Source organism: Colossoma macropomum, unplaced genomic scaffold, assembly GCF_904425465.1.
Source record: "Colossoma macropomum unplaced genomic scaffold, Colossoma_macropomum, whole genome shotgun sequence".
NCBI classification, from domain to species: Eukaryota; Metazoa; Chordata; class Actinopteri; order Characiformes; family Serrasalmidae; genus Colossoma; species Colossoma macropomum.
The window spans coordinates 19,026,982-19,040,401 of NW_023494787.1; the positions used below are offsets into that span (position 1 = coordinate 19,026,982).

Consider the following 13,420-nt stretch of genomic DNA (forward strand, 5'->3'; position numbering starts at 1 on the left):
GGGATATTTAGTCAAATTATAATATTGCACTTATAGCCAAACCAAACTGCACAATTAGCTCAGTGTAAAGAGCACAACCTGCATAATTATATTTAATGAGCAGGGGGATTTATCAACACTGCGATTCAGACAGACCTTTCTTTGGTTGTCAACAGGTAACATATTGCATCCTCAATGTTGTTAATGTTCAACGGCAACAATGTAATTCTGAGTACATACAGTAGCAATTAATTAGGGCAATAATTAAAACAGTGCAAAATTTCTTCTCAAGGCACTTTTATGGAATGTTCACAACATTCTTTCATTTTATTTACAAAATCTCCTCAAAAAAAATCCAAATTCAGAGCTATGGCTCACAAGTGAAAACATGTCACAGTCTTTTGTTCTCATCCAGTTTCCCAGTCTTGCCACTCTATTTTAGTTAAATCTGTATGCTGAGATGTTGCAGAGATCGAGCTCTGTTTAGTGGACTCTCTCACCATCTGTTTAACACAACAAATCTTAACCGTTGGGCCTGGACTAGTTTTTAAGGGCCCTGGCGTACTAAGGACGGTGATTCCTGAGGAAAACTAGGGTTCAGTTTTTGCTTTTGAAGTTTCCAGAAGGTCATAAGTGAGCGTGCTCAGAGCTCTGGTCACTGTCGTGACTGTCATCCTCATTGCCTGGGGAGCCGACGGAGTGGTGCAGTCCCACCATGCCTGCAAACTCTGATGGCAAGAGAGTTCCTTTCTTCACATTCACCAGTTCTTTCTCTCGTGCTGCGGCTCCCTGCTGCCCCCCTTTCACTCGTTTCCACTTCATCCTTCTGTTCTGGAACCACACTTTCACCTGCAAAAAAGGAAATTCATTCCAATCAGTCAACTCAAGTTTCAGTTGAGCTGTATACTGTACAGTATTTAACAGTAATACGGCTATGACATGGCATGCGGGTGTCTAAATAGTTGGTAAAGTTGTTAATGATATAGAGTAACCAACTGTACACAATGTTTACTGGATTAATTGAGTCTCCTAGCAACATATGCTTGCTAGAACTGCATCAGGGAAACCCAATGCCGCTCTATGGCTGCATGTGAGAGTAGGTGTGTGTGTGAAGACACTTTCGAGAAGGAGTTGTTTTGGCACGTATGCCCCCCAACCACTCCTAAACCACCACTGCCTCCATATGAGAGGACTCTGAGTAATGTCAATGCTTGTGTATGTAGGTTTCTGTGTGCAGGGCAGATTTATGAGCTTTCTGTAATAGAGCTCTGCTAGCGCAGCACTCAGTCGTCCTCGCACTTGTTCACTTTACTTGGCCCTCACGTAAAAGCACGCACAACACCTCATCTCACACGCTCCGCTGGCAGCAGAGCCTCAGCAGCTCGTTGCTTAAGCTTAAGCTTCAGGCCACACTTTCAGAGGAGTCTCCGTGACCCTCTTAACACTTCTGGGTGTTTTTCTCCTCGAGCACTGCACAAGCAGTGGCCCAATATCCTGACTGGCGCTGCAGGGGGCTAGCATCAGGTGGCTAGGCTATTTCCACCTGGCCAATAATGTGCTGATGCATGGCTCCTGGCAGCCCGCTGGCCCCAGGCCCTGCCTCCTTTCCCTGACTCGACAGCTCACTCTGTATTTGTGTCTCTCGGTGATGATTAAGCTGCTGCCTAAAACGGTCCGAACGGGTCTAGACTCCAAGCTGGTGACCACCCCCACCAATGTGTGTCTCTGCCCAGGGCAGATAGGGGTCTATTTTAGGGAGAGTTGGTTATTTTAGCCTGAAGACTGCAGGTATTTTAGGGTGAATAAATGACAGGATGAGGATAAAGGTTGTATTAACCCCTCACACTGCAGGCTTATCCAGTTATTCATTTTCAGATTTATAATTAAATCCAACTGAATTCAGTTCAAGTTGTTATGTTACACATATGGCTGCAGTGTAATCAAATGCATTTAGGCAATTCTAAGGCATAAGACAATAAAAACAAAATATTCTGTAAATAGTATGAATTATTTGGTAAGTACTATGAAACTAATTTATAAGTTATATAATTGTTTTATAAAATATTATTATAGCATAGTACATAGTATTATATGGATACTATATCAATAAGAATTTAGGAACATTCTCAATATATCATAATGCATTTATAAGGCATTAGAAATGTGGCTACAAATTTTTATAGAATGCAGTTTGCATTGTAGCCATGTTTATAATGCATCATAAATTGTTAACATGCATTACAAGTAGTGTTCATAACTCATTATTTTGTCAGAGACAAAGAAACTCAGTCCCAGCTTGCATAGCGCATTATGACCTACTTAATCATGAGCACAAACATGATTCCTGATGATCTGAAATAGAATATCAGCATATGGTCATTTTTATTGTGTTCTAATATGTCTTTGCAAGCTTCAAGTAAAGTGACAGCATTTGTATACTTGTCTTTATTGGTGCAGATTATTATTGACAGACAGATGGCATTATAGTCAAATTATGTTGTATTTGTAAGTTCTAAGTAAAAAAGACGCAAATTCATAGATAGAATGTTTTTTTTCACGCAACATTAAAAAAATAGAAATAATAAACTGAAGTTTATTTAAAAGAAGGCAGGCCATAATGCACTATATAGCCTGGCACTGAGTTTATTTTGCACTGACAAAATAATGTCATGAAAACCATTTACAATACATTATGTTAACAATTCAAAATGCTTAATAAATGGCTAGAAATTGTAATTTCTATAAACACTTCTAGCCACGTTTATAATACCTTATGAATGCATTATAATGTGTTACAAATGTGTGTTACATACAGGGCATTCATAAAAAGTGTTACCATTATTTTAATGTTCTTTGTTTTTCCTCTTTAAATTCTTAGGCACCTAGAAAGGTGTTATAAATTATTCTAATTATTGTTATTATTATTATTAGCAGTAGTAGTAGTAGTAGTAGTAGTAATTGCAGTAGCAGCAGTAGTAGTAGAAAAGTTATGAGAGTGAGGAGTGGAAGCGTGGTCCCGCATTTAGGCCTTAGCATTTAAAGGGTTAAATCATAAACACTTGAATAGCCAAACAAACATTGTTCACCGAAAACAACAGCAAAACAACAGCGCGTTACTATTCTGTGAAAGTACTTGCACAGGAACTGACCATCATTCGTCACATTTAATGTAAAACTGGACAAATGAACACAATAACCAGTGCAATCTGGACATTACCACTACCGAGGTCCAGCATCAACCCACACACGCAGATTTATTGGACCTGAGAAGGGAATCTTTGGAAGCGAGCATGTGGAGGAGTATAGAGGGAAAAGGGGGCTGAACAGGAAGACTTGAATCCTAGGTGAGTTGCCTGGCTTCTTGGGCTTCTCTTTAGGCCAAAGCACTTAACTGTGTTTTTTCCTACAGGGTCCAACAGGCTCACTCAGGGGTGTGTGAGATCCATAGGCTGGTTTGGCTAAATGTGTTCCAATAAGCAGTTTTGTTATTTATTCTAGGATATAAAGGAAGCGTTTTAGTGGAAATGTGGAGCTGAAAGTGTTTGAAAAGCTCAGAAGAAGACCAATGAGCTTGGCTCAGTTGATGGCACTTTGAAAGCATTTGACATTTTGGTCTAATTTGAAGGCATCAGAATTATTGAGTGCGAAATATGCCATATGTGGGTAAGATGTGAAAAGGTTTGTATTAGTCAAATGAGCAAGTGAGAGAGAGAAAAAGGAGAAAGGGCTGACATGTTTGGCTCTGCTGGAACTACACAAACACCAAGAGGAACAGAAACAGTGAGGCTTTGACGTGAGCCACAAAAATGATGCTGATACTCAATATCAGAGAGCTCCACTGGGTTGGAATTGATCCTCTTCAGAGCATTAGCATTTCTACCCATTGACCAAATGTCAAAAGAAAGACTTTTTTGACTCACAGGGCTTTTAATGTGACTAGTTTTTGATATATTGCTCGGTTTGGCCTAAACAGAATGTAGCCAATCAAAATTCAGTTTTATTTTCAAAGATATTTTAACTAGGATTTCAATATATTTTTTACATTTTTACTGCCATTGCAAACAACTTTTTAACATATGAAAAAAGCAACATTGTTATGTGTCTTAGTAACCTCCAGCAGAAAACAGGCCCAGTGTGTAGCATACTTGTCTCTCGGTGAGGTCAAGGTTGACAGCGATTTCATAACGTCTCAGTCGTGTCAGATAGTTGTGGTGGGCAAACTCGGACTCCAGTTCCCGGATCTGCTCCTTGGTGAACGCTGTGCGCTCCTTCCTGGGCTTACTGTTCACGTCTGACTTATAGCTCCCGTCTTGGGAATCTGAAATGAAAAACAGCACATTTTCCAGCTGTAGGAAAAAATAGAATATGGATAAAAAATGTGCGCAAAAGCAAAAAAAAAAAAAATGGATTGTATGATTCACTACAGGAGCCCCAGCAAATGAAAATGAAACAAGAGCTAAACAATTAGGGGTGCCAGTCACCTTTTATTATGCCGATATTGGTCATACGTGTGTGTGCAGCAGGCTGAGAGGGGCCGGGAGCAGAGCATGTGGAAGCGCTCTCAAATCTGGCCTAAATCAACACAGCTCTCCTGCTCTCACTCTGTTCCACAAGCTGCACGCTCCTCTTTACTGAATGTAAGCTATTATTCTTAGAAATATTTCAGAGTCATTTACAAATGGTAACAGTATTGCAGGCTATTTGTGAATGAAGAAAGCACACTATTCTGTCATAAACGATTACTAATACAGATTTGGAGGTTTTCCACTGTCCACTGCCTGCTCATTAATAAAAGATAGACACTTCAGCTCATTATATTACATTTAATTACAAATTATCACTTTTTTTGTAATTTTGTAGTATTATTACTTTATGTATCTGATAATAATATGTGCTAGTAAATAATACTATGGGAAAATGCTTAATGTGAGTGTAACATTACACTGTACTGGGCTGTACTACATTGCAAAAAGTTCAGTGGAAATTGGTTTGATTTGAGGTATTTTTGAGTAATTGAAAATATTGCTTCTGTTCATCTGAACTTCAATTTTGCTAAAATCATGTATGCATATGTAAGGGTATAAATAAATTTTAATGCACTGATCAATTTTTGATTGTTTACAAAACTGTGCAAAAGTCAGAGGCCACCTTTCAGTTATTGAATTTCCAGTAAAAATAGCCATACAAACAAGACCTGGTGGACCACCAGAACTCAAAACTGCTACCAGACAAATGGCAGACAAGCCTTTGTCTCTGAGAGACAGTAGGAAAGTTTCACTCTTGTTTCAGACCTGAAAAAAAATCCACAGGTGTTTCTGTGCATCCTTCCACTGTGAGAACGCCAGCCCTCAACATCACTGAATTTGTTTGGGATTTCTTGGATCACCAGAAACAGGCAGTATAACCAACCTCTAAGACTGAACTTTGGAGGTGTGGAAATTGTATAAATGAAGGGTGGTCTCTGACCTTTACACAGTACTGTATGTCAAATGTGCACAAACATTAAGGTCTAAAAATGGCTTCATTTAAGCAGTAAAGTCATTTTCATTCTATCCTCTTTTGTCTAGAAAACCTAAGAATAGAATAGTGGTACCAAATAGCTGTAAACGTCTCTTTAAACAAAGCTTGCCCATTTAGCTCCAGTAAATTAAGATGGTTGGAATTTTCTTCAGATTGCTTTGATGTGGTCACAACAGAAATATGGTTTCCAAAGTGATTTCTGCCCATGAAAGTAGAGACAGAGATTTCAGTTCTGTAATGGTGCTCATATCCCTTTCATGAAAACACTTTAAAGACTTAGTTTGGGTCAAACTTCATAGGGACATTCTGAATATAACAGCTCAAGGCGACAAAATGTTGAATCATAATTTATGGCCTGTTCTTTCAGACTTGGCTTTTATTTCCAGCTGCCAGCCTCCAAATCTTTAAATAATAGATGTGCTGAAAAATTGGGAAATGCCAGCCAGTGGCCTTTTTGTTGGCTGATTATGAGGCTACAGACTAGCAGACTCCGCTATATTTTTTTTAAAAGTGAGCAAACAGTACAGACATGTTCCAGATATTGAGTTATATGGGGGTATAATTGCAAATTTTCACATTTGAGCTCGTTTGAAGCCTGCCTAGAAATACATAACTGCTCTGAAGCACAGTGCTGTTGCAGTACACAAGATGAATTTCATATTTTACATTCAACATCATTCTTCCAATTTGACTGTAATCTTTTTGGCGTATCACTGAAACATTGCCGCATTGCTTCATGAGACATATGCCCTACTGCTGAATGAAAACCATGTTGCCTTTGATAACTGCCAACAGAGTTAAGGAGGAAATTGGATTTGGGATAAAAGTAGTGCCAACTGGAACCTTTTGGAAATCCTTTGCAGTATTCTAGTGATCCATCAGTTTGCTAAACTGCTATTGTGCACCAAGTGATGCATTTGACACATTTGGGGAAGGTGAAGATTTGTACGTGCAGCAGCATAACTTTAGTTAACAGAAAAATATAGATGGAAGATAATCCTTCTGATGCTTTAAAAGAATAGGTATGTAAATATGAAGGTCCTCATTCAAAAATGCATTTAATGTCACTTTTGTATGTTTTTATTTTTCTCTTTTTCTCATGATATACAATATTCTGAGTGGGCTTTAGACAGACCGATATCAATTCTGTGTCATGATTAATTTCTGTTTTTCGCATTTTTTTTTAACAAAGCGCATTCTTTGCCAGCATTATTTTTTTCTTGTTACAAATGGATATGCAGCATTTGGGGATTAAACACGTTATATGTGTATAATCAATGTCCAGAAAAAAAAATAACTTTAAGCGGTAACTTTATAGGAGAGGGCAAAAACGGTATTTACTTTTAATATAATTCAATGAAAAGAGAGCTTATTCCAAGCAATTATGGACCATCTCTATTGGTCCAATCATCATGAAGCAATGATAAAGGGCAGCCTTTATGATCAAATTATATAGAAAATGAAAATAAAAAAAAATTGGAGATTTTTTTTTTTTTGCATGGCAACAATCTAATATGGACTAAAGCAGACTGATATTTTAATTTAATGCTACCTATCAGATCATTAGTAGCCGTGGTCTTTACCTCTGATGATTGCACTAGAGCACTATCATAGCGTCCGTTTGATTCCACTAGTAGAGCCCTCGTTTGAGATGATGTGGGTATAGTTTTTCAATACTCCAGTCTCAAACAAGGGCTTTAGAGTGATTCCTAGTATAACCAAATGAATGCTATGAATAGTGTTCCAACACAGCCACCAGAAGCAAGTTACTGAACATAATGTCAAATAAAAAGATCATCATTTGGCTTCAACTCCAAAAGATTATCCGCTGTGTAAAGTATGTGTAACCTACATAAAATTCATGCTATTACTGCACATATTAGCTATTAAAGATGATTCAAAATTTTATTTTTAATCTTTCATACATTTTGAAGCCCTCAGCTACTTCACAGCTCTCTTCAGCAACTAAATGCAGTGCACATGTTGGGGGGTATCAAAAACACAGGTGTGACCAGAGCAAGCATTTAAAAAGCAGTTTCACCTGTAGGCCATTAAAGCCCTGAAGGGAAATGCCACAGTGAGTTATACCTCTGAGACTGATGAGAGAGCAGCCCGGCACAGCTCTGCAGCACCAGACCCAGCCATTAAAACTCCACTGTGCTAGCCAACACAGGCGGGATCTTTTGTTTCACTTAAAGGAATCACCCCAATTTGCACTCAAGTTACAATAGGTAAGAGGCAGACCTTATTAAAAACAGAAGAACCTCTTTTTATGTCCAGTTTGAGAATCACACCATAGTTTAAATAATTTGCAAAGCTTGGCCTCCCAGATATTAAGATGCTAAGCACTTTACAGCTCTCTTTGCTATACAGTCTTTCATTGTGCCACAGTGTAAGGATATGAAAAAGCTGCATGTTACAGCGAGAAGTCGTGGCTACATTGAGTGCTGTTTAATAACTTTTATTGTGTTGACCAAAAAAAGGCAGTCAAACAAAATAATAGAAATAAGTTATAGTTCAGTCACATTGACTTGAAATAGATTATTATGAACCAAGCTTTTTAATTTTATTATAAACTAAGCTGTATGATCTGTGCTATTTTTTTATATGCAAATAAAACTATTAAATAATAAATATAAATAATTACACTCACTAAATACAGCAAAATGGCTCATGTTCCTGATCACCATGGTGTATTAGTGGGTTAGTGAATTAAAATAGAAGACTCCCAAATAGAACTTGTTCTGATCTGCACATGGCATATCGACTATTTCTGGTTATTGTTAGACGGGTGATTTGAAGAAGACGTTCTAACACAGGAATTGTAATAAAAGTAAGCAAGCAAAGAAACACGCATAAAACAATAGTAATCATCAGTGAATAAGATGGACTTTTTCTGTTATTCAACTGTGAAGTAAATAAAAGTGAATGAAGCTTTAAACCATGATGCAAAACTGAAATAAACATTTCACTTTGTTAAGAATGATATAAGACAGAAATGAATGCAATGCAGAATAGTGCAGAAGCTACAGTACTTTTTGGTTTCAGTGTGACAAATGTAAATTTTATGATAAGTAATATGTCTTGGATATTGAATTCTGAGGCTGTGAGCTATTTGAGTTTTGAAGGATTTGTCAATATATAAAAAGGGAAAGTAAACAGGCATGAATTAAATTTTGAATTTTACTTTCTGTGCCAAATTACCTGTAGGATGTGTATAAGTTGATGAGTTAATATTTTGCAAGCCTTTTTATAGAGAAGTGTTCTTCTTGAAATAATCTTGGCACCATGATATGGTTTAATGAAGGTAAAAGTAATGATTACTACACTGAAGTATGTGCATTGCTTACCTGAACTGTCACTCTTCCCTTTACTATTCCTTCTGTCAGCTTCTACGGTTGACATAGTTTGCCGCCCAAAGTCCCCAGACACACATGCTGCCCCAGCGGGGTCACTATTGCCAAGCGCTGGGTTTGCTGTGCACAGACCCTGACTGCCTGTACCTGCAGACCCACACAGCTCTGGGGCTGTGCTGTCAGGGTGGTGGGGAGGGCAGACACTGTGGCGGCCGCCACTGGGCGAGGGCATCTGCTGAATGTGCCAGCCTGAGGGCTGATGATGTGGATGATGCTGGGGAAGCTGCTGAGCGGGATGGCCGCGGGGTCCGTGAGGGCCACCAAAGCCCCCCTCCTCTCCCGGGTAACTGCAGGGCGGAGAGGGTCCGGGGAGGTCTGGGTAGGAGACATGGTCAGAGCGGCCGTGCAGGGCTAGGGCGGAGGGCTGGGCGAAGGCCGGGTGGAGAGTTTGGGCCGGGGCGTGAGGGTTCCGCAGACAGCCGAAAAGAGAGTGATCCATTTCAGTTCAGTTCCAGCAAATCCACACCGAATTACTCCACACCAATGACTCCCAGACAAAAAGAAGATGAAAATGGAGAAAAATGGTAGTGGAAGTGTAAAAAAGTGAAAAAACCCTCTAAATGGTGTTAAAAAGACACCAAAGAGTGCAGAATAAAAGAGCAAAGAGAGCAAAAAAAGCCCCTTAAAATCACCACACTTCTTCACGTCCCCTCTCACCTCGCACCAGCGGCTCTTGCAGTCCCGGACTCGGCAGAAGGAAGAGGGAGCGAGCGGTGATGAAAGGCAAGGCCTCGCGTAATCCTGAGCATGCAGCCCTGTTGCCAGGCCAAGCGAGGGTAAACACACACAGCCTGCTGGAGGCCGCTCAAGTGACAGGCAGCAGAGAGAGAGAAAGAGAGAGAGAGAGAGGGTGAGTGAGTGAGTGAGTGAGTGAGCTATCCTGGGCCTGAGTGTGGGGAATGAGTACTTCCAGAGAAGTGGAAAAGGAGAGAGGAAGAGAGAGAGAGAAAGAGGGGGTGGAGGAGAGGAGGGGTGGATGTTATATATAGGGCGTAACGTGAGAGGGAGGCTGGGTCACTGGCTCCTCGCTACTGACCACATGCTTACCATCTTCCTCCAGAAAAGCAAGGGACAATAAATCTGAGGCTGGCCAAGCAGGTCTGGCCTCAAGGAAAAAAAAGGAGGCAATTTATTTTGGACCTCAGCTATCTGACCCCCACTGGCACATTTTCTAAGAAGCAAGTTGCGTCAGCATTGAATGGTTTGGTTTGGACGTGCAGTGGGGAATAGGGGGCTGCAAGTCTGATTGGTTCATAGGTATATTTGGGGGTCTCAATGTTTTCAAAATCACCAAAAAAATTAGATTTTTGTCATTCGTCATTAACTTTATCATCATCTGCATCATCATCATCACTGTGGTCATTGTCATTGTGGTCATCTTCTTCAGTTCTTAAAGGAAGGGTTCTCTGAAAAACCAAATGTACTCAAATTTCCTTGCACCCCCAAATGTAGTCAATCAGCCAAGAAGTAATGGAAGTCTGTAATACCTCTTCGTTGATCGACTATGATTAGGGAGAAAATAGTGTAATTGCCAACTTTTCCTTTAATGTGTTCACATGTTCCATTACTTTTACTATAAAAGTAATCTTCAGACTACACAGTATGTGCCTGGTGGACTATAAAGATACAGTCCTCTTAACTAAAGCCCTTATATTTTTTATATAAAAATCTATAAAATCTACATACTTAATGAAATCTATAATTTATCCATGCTAGAATGGCCCTGTTCTTCTAGAATGGTGTATACTGTAAATCTGCCCTATAACACACACATTATGAAATGAGGAATGAGCTCTAAGACTGGCTGAATGTCTGAGAGTGGGCTCCAGAAGACAAATGCCGTTAATACTCATGCATATTTTTCAGTGGGTGGAGGACTATATTTCTCTCTGAGTGCTCTCGCTGAAACTGAACACATGAAAGAGCTTCTCTTTGGCTGTCAAAAAATGTTCAGTGTTTAGAAAAGGTGCTAAAATTCATTTTACAAGCTGTGTCTACAGGAAAATTCCATATTTAAATGAAGACTATTTGAAGCGAAAACATTTTCTGTACTTTTATTGAATGCTCATGCTGTAAAATGAAGCTAATTCAGAACAAATGAATGCTATTGGTTGGGTTTCTGGGTCATTTTACTTGTTTATATTACTTCAGCTTTTCATTTCATTTTATGAAACTTTGCAGCCATTATGGAATCTACTCTTCAAAGATAATAAAGGGTCTCATTTTTCTAAAGAGGTGGAAACTTTGATGAAGGAAGTGTTGCTTTCAAATGTACTAGGGTTCATCGTTATTTTTTAACAGTGCAAAACCTGGTAGTCCACCAAAACTGTCACCATCAGATAAACAGTACTTAAAGCTTTCATCTTTGAGAAAATCAAGCTCGACTCTTGCTTCATATCTCAAATCTACAGGTGTTTCTGTCCATTCTTTCACTGTGAGAAGACAACTCTGCACTGATGATGTGAGGATGTATAGCTGTCAAGAAGCCATTACAGTGAAACAAAATGCAAAAAAAAAAAAACTAACAATAAAGTAAAATAAAATAAAAATATATAAAAGAAATAATTTTTTTAAACCAGTCATAAAGCTGCTGATGTTCTCAGAACAATTGACTGACCACTTTAGAACCCAGATCATTGAATATGTTGGATTGTGTGGGAGCAGAAATGCAACCAACTGCTAAGACTGAACTTTGGATGTGTGGAAAAAAAATCCCTGCAGATTTTTTTTGAAATACTGAAAGTAAGTTGTGCAGTAAGCTGTAATAAAGGCAAACTGTGAAAAAAAAATAGTTTGTTATATTTAGTTGCTGAGGCTTCTGGGTAATTTTCTGTCAAATATATGTTTTCTGTTTTTTTTCCTGACACTGAAAAATTAATAACTTGGCCTCTAGGTTTTGCACAGTAATGTAGCTAATAACAGTTTTAGCTGGCAGGTCTCATATTTATCATTCTAGAATAATGAGCAGAGTTTATATATATGATTTATATAAATATTTATTTACCAAGGATTTTGCCAAGTAGTTTTTTTTGAAAGAGAAAAATAAAGAGTGGTATTATATTTCCTCTGCTTATTTTTTTATCATACATCAATCCATAAGTTGGGTAGTATACTTATTTATTTTAATGTATTGTATTTCTCTGAGGAAACATACTTAAGCCACCAGTTTCATTGGAGAGTGTAATTGCATTGTAATAAGCAAATAAATAATAAACAAATAAATCAATAAATATTTTCAATTGCAATCACCCAACTAAAGGTGCTTGTTTGACTTCAGGTCATACTGTCGTCACCATGTGTCCTGTGCTGTCTATGCATGTTCTCACCAACAAGGCTCATGAAGCTGCACCAGCAGAGGAAATTAGATTCATTTTGAAGGGAAATTACTTTAGCAGACCACCAAAATCCGATGTGGGTGTAGCTGCTGCTCCCTGTCTTTCAGTGTGGAGAGACCACTGTGAGAGTGCGGTGGTCCTGTATTAATCTCCAAAAGAAAATACAGTGTTTGCTTAACAAATTAGGCCAATTAGTCGTTATGTAAAGTAATCTGCGTGTGGAGCCCCTGGGTGCGTATTAATGCTCATATGGTTTTGGTTTTAGCCTCAGACGCTGTGCCATAGCAGTGCCCCACGGCCTCCGAGTGGTTATGTGACTCTCTCGCTCCTCTCTTTTTCTCTCTTGCTCCCTCTCTCTTTCTCCGAGGGTCTGAGACCTAAGCCTCTGTAACAGCCAACTGCTAATTTGACAGGTCCCAGTGGAGAAAGGATATTCTGCAGGTGAGTCCTTTTGACCTTGTGGCTAACTCTGTGTGCGCGCGTGTGTGTATGTGTGTGTGTGTATGGCATTAAGAGTGTGTGTACACATATGCAGCTCTGTTATGCTGTATTTCTGAAGGAAGTGTTCCTCTGACAAGCAGCACATATTAGATTTTCCTGGATTTTGAGCTTTGCTAAGGCAGCACTCACTCCAATTTGTCTGTGTCAATCAGATCAGCAAGCATATAACAACCAGTTACATGAGCTTTGCTGAAAATATAACTGATTGTAACAGCAATGATACAGCCTTTCAATTTCATATTCATTTGCTGAAGCTTCTGGGTGATGAAGGAGAACTTTTAAACATTAATTATTAAAATATTCGTGCTCCGTATAGTTTTTAGTTCTGCCTTTCTTGTTCTCATTTGATTTAATATTTTATTCATTTTGTTAGTTAAAATTTCTATTTTAATGCCATTTTCTTTGGTTCATTAAGTACTGTTCCCAAATGCTGTAAAGGAAGACAAAAATCATTTAGCTTTTAACTTTGGATTGCTGAACTTTTAACCTTTTTAAAAAGCACAAAGAAGTGAAACTTTAAAGAGTTTCAGCAAACGCTGGTATTCTCAAGGGTACATCCTTCTCTACCTTTAGTTACGGGACCTAATTATATCATATTCCAAGTCAGTTATTTAATTATTTTTTTTAAAGTTGCATTGACTCCATACACACTGTTGCAACTCCAGGCTT

General features: G+C 38.7%; 1 protein-coding gene across 1 annotated transcript; it reads right to left on the bottom strand.

The window, feature by feature from the left end:
* Nucleotides 1-335: 335 nt before the first annotated feature.
* Nucleotides 336-9,552, bottom strand: meox2b (mesenchyme homeobox 2b). Its single transcript, XM_036565655.1, has 3 exons — nucleotides 8,850-9,552; nucleotides 4,125-4,297; nucleotides 336-828 (listed from the first exon to the last, which is right to left on the bottom strand). The coding sequence occupies exons 1-3, from the start codon at nucleotides 9,352-9,354 to the stop codon at nucleotides 607-609; spliced, it is 900 nt and encodes a 299-aa protein (XP_036421548.1). The 5' UTR covers nucleotides 9,355-9,552; the 3' UTR covers nucleotides 336-606.
* Between the last annotated feature and the right edge of the window lie 3,868 nt (nucleotides 9,553-13,420).